The following is a 6,036-nucleotide window of genomic DNA, read 5'->3' on the forward strand; positions in this document are numbered from 1 at the left end:
AAATTAAGCACCCCTGTGGAGTCTGGTCAATGTTACTGAGAGTCCAGAATATGTGTTCCTAGGACACACACTAAGATGCAAGTACTGAAGAGAGGCTCAGGGATTTATAATGCCTCCTTCAGAACCAAAGATCGTAGTCATAAAAATAATGCAGTATAGCAACAAGTTTACTACAGAGCTCTCCGAAGAAGCAAAAATTTCAGCTGCTCGATTGCTTTCACCACATGTCATTTAAAGGATTATTAAGTCTCTGTCCAGACACTCTCTCAATGGATGATTCCACCAAATATTTTGAGCAGCAATGATCCTATTTAACCCCAAATCCTCCCCTCCCAGGTAGCTAGGCTCCAAGAGTTACCCCTTCTTTCCGTGGAATGGACCTCATTCCCAGTGAGAGGCACGCTCTCATCCCAAGTGAATAAAGGCTGCTGCGTCTGTGCTCAGACTAGCAGTTCAAAGCAGGCATTGGCAAATCGGAAAGGTAATCTTCATCCCCACTTATTCCCTACCTTTTCTGATTTCGCCTTCCTGGCATTGTGCACGAACCTGCGACCCAGCTTCTTGGCATACCAAATAGAGGCAAACATAGCGATGCCAATTGAAGGAATTCACAGTGAAGGTGCTGCACAAACAACTTCCCACCACGGCTCAGAGACAAACAGAATCAGGCTGGAGCTGTCACTCCCAGGCTGTTGCTTTCTCGGTTCCTCTCATGCTGGTTAGCTGAAGGAGAGGGTGGGAGGAGGGAGGGGGTTGGGGGGGGCGGAAAGGCAGTCCTGTTTGGCCAGTCTGCAGGTATATTTACATCCTGCCAGCAGGAGGTCCGGGCGAGGCAGGCGCTGCCTTCCTAGCCAGCACACACACACAACCAGTCAGCTAAGTATCTGCCTGCAGTTCGTCGGCACCGTCACCACCAAACTCCATGTGTGTCAGGAGGAAGGGAAGCTGCAGTCAACTCGTCGGGGAGGCAGCTCACCTCTGGCTCTAGGCTGGGCAGTTGCACTTCTCGCTTGGCTTCCCTGTGTCTTGACAGTACGTGCTGGCGGCGGTGGCAGCTTAAAGACAGACCTACATACAGCCTCGCAGGTAAATCAGCCAATACAAGAGCTTCCAGGCACGGGGGAGAGGCAGGGCAACCAGGAAGGAACCTAGCCCTAGGGGCACAAACAGGTGTCCCTGGAGCTTGAATTCTGCTCTGATCCTCCGAGAACATCTGGCTGTTGGGGTGGCTGGAAACAGAAGTGTCCTTCCCCTGCCCCCTCCTGAACTACATATGGTCCAAGAAAAGTCTTATCTCTGCTAATTAGGCAGCCTCATCTATAGCTTGCAAGAGCAACGTTTTCTTTCTTTGGAGACTGGCCCAGGACAAAGGACAAAGTGAGCAGGATGAAGTGTATTCCCAAATACCTGAACTAAGTTCCTTAGTTTTCAAACTCATTGGTTCTACCCCTAAAGCATCTGGGGTCTGTTGTATGAACACAGGTTTTTGGCCTATGGATTGGGGAATGGGGAGGAGCTTAAATCTACCTTTAAACTAAAATAGAGCTATCTACTACTTTAAAAAAAAACTACACAAAACCTGACTTTTCTTGAAGTGATAGCCAATGTTAATGACGAATTGTAATATTACTTTGGGGAAGGTAAATTTATGATTTATGGCAGCTCTTAAACCATGCTTCTTTGAAGAATTTTCACATCTGATTCTACCACTAGGTGATTTCAGTTTCAATTATCTTATTAGGGTTTAGACTGTGAGGCATTTTAAAGGTGAAGACAATTTTAAGGGATAAGTGTTTCATCCAGTGATAGATAGCATTTAAGCCTTTACCCAGCATACCAGAGGGGGAAAAAAACATTAACTGGAAAAACTTCCTTCCAGTAACATACAAACAAGACTTGATTCACTAAACGTTTTCCAGCTGATCTGACAAACGTGTGCTATGAGTATCTATGTACCAAAGACTTACACATATTTGGAAAATAACTTCCTTCTTTCACTATAAGTCTCCTGAGTTTTACCACTAAAAAGGGTAGGGTCTTCAGTCAACAGAATGCTGTTTTATACGGTATATTGGATATCTTCTTAGGCAATTGGAGGTAGAGTGCAGCAGTCTGGGAAAGGATAACGGTAGTCAGAATTCACGTCCCTCTTATTCACTCAGGTAACCTTGGTGCCTAGAACAGTATGTAGCACAATGCCTGCAATGGATGTTTGTTAAATGAAAGAATGATCTCAGTTCTAAGCCTGGCTCTGCTTCTAACTTCCTTGTACTGAGTTTGATTGGTCTCATCTGTAAATGAAGAGAATTGGCAGATGATTTTTAAGGCCCCTTCTCTAGGAGTCTATAATTCTGGGTATGGGTCTCCATGTAAATATTGAACAGAACTCTCTAGAGCTCATCAGGGGCACAGGCTCTGGTAAAATGGCTCAGTGTTTTGAAAAGCCACCAGTGGCAGGCACCCTTGGGGCAGCCCATATCCTACCTGTCCCCTAGGATTTGGTGTCGCCATTAACTGTTTCTGCTGCTCTATGCTCTCACTTCCTACAAAATCTCCTTTCCTTTCATTTCCTTGAGACACTCTTAGACAATGCCGGTGCAAATTCTCCACATTACACCCTGTACATTTTTGATGAAAAGTACCACAGAAATCCAACAAATAAACAAATGGTAACTCCTACTTAGTTTGCAAAGTGTTACTCAGCAGGACTACAACTTACCCTCACATTGCTGCGGTGCTAAAGGTATTCATTATTTCTAAATAAAAGTTTGTCTCAAGCCATGATGTAGTTGAAAGACTATTCAGTTGACAGAATACTGTAGATGAAAAGGAAAAGGGGAGCAATTCTTCCTAAATTAATGAGTGAAAAAAAATCTGTTTTTAACATTTTAGGATGGAATAAGATAATATAGAGGTGAGAAAAAATGTTGAGTTTTCAAAACACTGATATTAAAGGGAGGGGGAATCAAAGAATTTTTAATTTTTATTCTGATGGAGCTGCCAGATCATAAAATAATTTTTGCACTTTCTTCATGAGTGAAGATTTCCTAGGTCCCGAAAACTGGGGCTTGGAGAGATCTTTGATGTTTGATCATTTGTTGGTTTGTTTTGCTTTTATATTGAAACTTTAATGACCTTCTTCGCACACCTGACCCACAGGCTTTATAAACTTTTACAGGATGGAGTTCTCAAGAAAATAAATTGGATCTGCCAGCTATGATTTAAACTAAAAAAAATAAATAAATAATAATAACTGCTGTTCCTTAAAGAGATGGTTGGAGGTAGGAAAAGCAGTGTGGAGTTGGATTTTTGGAGTCAGAACCCATGCTTATATTATGCAAATTCTTACCACAATGTAGATATTCAAAATATATTTGTTGAATGTGACAAAGAGAAATCCACAGACTTAAAAAAAACTAATAGGCCTGCCCGGTGGATCAGGCAGTTAGAGCTCCATGCTCCTCGCTTCGAGGGCTGCCGGTTCGATTCCCACATGAGCGGGCTCTCCACCACGGGGTTGCCAGTTCGGCTCCTCAAGTCCCGCAAGGGGATGGTGGGCTCAGCCTCCTGCAGCTGGGGTTTGGCACCGCACCTTGAGCTGAGCTGCCTCCCGGATGGCTCAGTTGGTTGGAATGAGTCCTCTCAACCACAAGGTTGCTGGTTTTGACTCCCGCGGGGGATGGTGGGCTGTGCCCCCTGCAACTAGAAAACGGCAGCTGGACCTGGAGCTGAGCTGCACCCTCCACAGCTAGGACTGAAAGGACAACAACTTGAAGCTGAAAGGCACCCTCCACAACTAAGACTGAGGGGACTACGACTTGACTTGGAAGGAAGGCCTGGAAGTACACACTGTTCCCCAATAAAGTCCTGTGCCCCTTCCCCAATAAAATCTTTAAAAAAACAAACAAAAAAAAAACTAATAGAGTCAAGAAAAGCATATTCACAAATTTTCAACTGTAAAAGTTTTTTGAAAGATGGTGTCCTGTGAGTGGAATGGTGTCATTGCCATTGTGATAGAACACTCTTCTCTGTGGGCAGGTGTGCCTGCTACACGGAGGGTGACAGCTGCTGCCTACCATACATCCTGAGTCTCTAACCATTGCTCTGCTGATTGAGATCGACACCTTTTGCAGGTATGCCGTGTCAGGAAAACAAGTTTTTCAGATGCTTTCCATGTGTATGTCATCAGTACCTGGAAAGACCTTCTCTTTGTAATTTTATTTTTAATACCTCTCAGATGACAGAAGCCTAACAGTACAGCTGAGTTTGAGATGCAACATTAATCCTTTTAAGCAGCTTTGAGTTTCATGCCTCAACACACACTGTGTGAGCCTCCTCTGAATTCTCAAGGTAAAACGATGTTTCAATCAAGCCATTAAGTATTATAGAACTACTTTTTCTGCCTAGCACATGAATGATTTTCTCTTAAAAATCACCTAAATAAATCATAGATAATTATATAAACAGACTAGACATTAAATCCGAGAAACTAATATCTGCTAACTTGAAAAGCTATCTAGGTTAGGTGTTTAATATACACCAAAGAAAATACATATTTGAGACACAAACAAGCTAATGTACACAACTAATAACCATTCAAATATTTGTTTGATTTGTTTGCATATCTGACATGCATATTTGAGAGCCCTTTGGTGAACATCTGATTAGTCCATTATTAAACAGCAGGTATAGGATATATTCTGTGGTACATAGAATTTATTACTAAAAGAATATAAACATAATATTTACCTTCAATTCACAGGAATGCCAAGAAGGTGATATAAGTTACCTCAGTAGAGAGTAGTGGAAAGTTAAGATAAAAAACAGTTACATTTTGCTCTATACAGTTGTATATTATTTGAGTCTTCCACAATGAGAATAAATTAATTCTACTACTTGTATGATTAAAAAGGTAAGCAATTAAAAAAATAAAGGTAAGCAATGCTTTTCCGTAAATATGTACTGGTTGTTTACTGTATGTCAAATACTGGAAACCCCAAAATGAATAAGATACAATCCCTCCTCTCAAGGAGACCTCCGTAGTTGGGGACACAGATCCATAAAGAAATAAAATTTCATGGAGAATGGCATGATAACAGATGTGTGAAAATTATGTGGGAGCTCGGGTAGAAAACGACTGTTTTTCAGTGTCTATATAAGTCCAGTAATAAATGTCATCTGGAAAAGTGCAATAATTAGTGTGGCTGTGTATAAAAGATAAAGGTGTAGCTAAATCTCTCTGCATGTTTTATAGATGATAGAAAAAATGGTCATTATAACTTTGTGTGTACATATCAAAACTAATGTGTACAAACTGACCCAATTGCAGAAAGATATATTTCTGCCCGAAAGAGACAACCCGTCATGGACAAGTGTGACAAAATGTTTGAGTGACAACAAATATAAGTCCTTTTAGCTCTTATTATAATGGCTAAACATACTTTTATTTTTCTGTTTTCAAAATCAAAACTAATTCTTTGATGCTTGAATATTTCACATGTCATTTCCTTTAAATGTTTAATCATGATATACTTAGGCACGCAGAGATGTAAGAAAGTTATGTAACACTCACCCATGTACCTACCACCCAGATGTAATAAATGTTTATATTTTGCCATATTTGGTTCAGATTAATTTTAAAGAAATAAACTCTTCCTAATATCGTCAAAATCCCTCTACCCACCCCACCTCAAATTCATCTCAAAATAATGTTCAGTAAACATTCTCGTACCTCTCTCTTTAAGCACACACCACTTTATCTCGAGTAAATACTTCAAAATGTGATTGACAGGATGTGTCCAGCTGAACTTTTATTATAAATTTCTCCCCAATTTACATTATTAGTAGTTTATAGGAGACCTACATTCTAGATGACACAGTATAATCATACTTATTACATTTTCCCAAACATAATGCATAACATTTAGTTCCTTGTAGTTTTGATGTGCAATTTCTTGATTAGTGGTGAAACTTGGCATCTTTTCAAATGTTTACTGGCTATGTAAACTTCCTTCTATTTATAGCCTTTGCCCATTG

General features: G+C 40.6%; 1 protein-coding gene across 7 annotated transcripts in view; it reads right to left on the reverse strand.

The window, feature by feature from the left end:
- The window catches only part of DLG2 (discs large MAGUK scaffold protein 2), a 1,856,054-nt gene that overhangs the window by 872,846 nt on the left and 977,172 nt on the right, over positions 1-6,036 (reverse strand). Inside the window, exon 1 of one of the 7 annotated variants that reach the window (XM_081064696.1) lies at positions 510-719. The exons of the other annotated variants lie outside the window; for them this stretch is intronic. Within the exon in view, the coding sequence (XP_080920822.1) occupies positions 510-587 (78 nt within the window). The 5' untranslated portion in view covers positions 588-719. Of the gene's footprint in view, positions 1-509; positions 720-6,036 lie in introns of those variants that run through there. 7 annotated transcript variants of the gene reach the window in all.

Source organism: Rhinolophus hipposideros (assembly GCF_964194185.1).
Source record: "Rhinolophus hipposideros genome assembly, chromosome: 10".
In the NCBI taxonomy this organism is placed as follows: Eukaryota; Metazoa; Chordata; class Mammalia; order Chiroptera; family Rhinolophidae; genus Rhinolophus; species Rhinolophus hipposideros.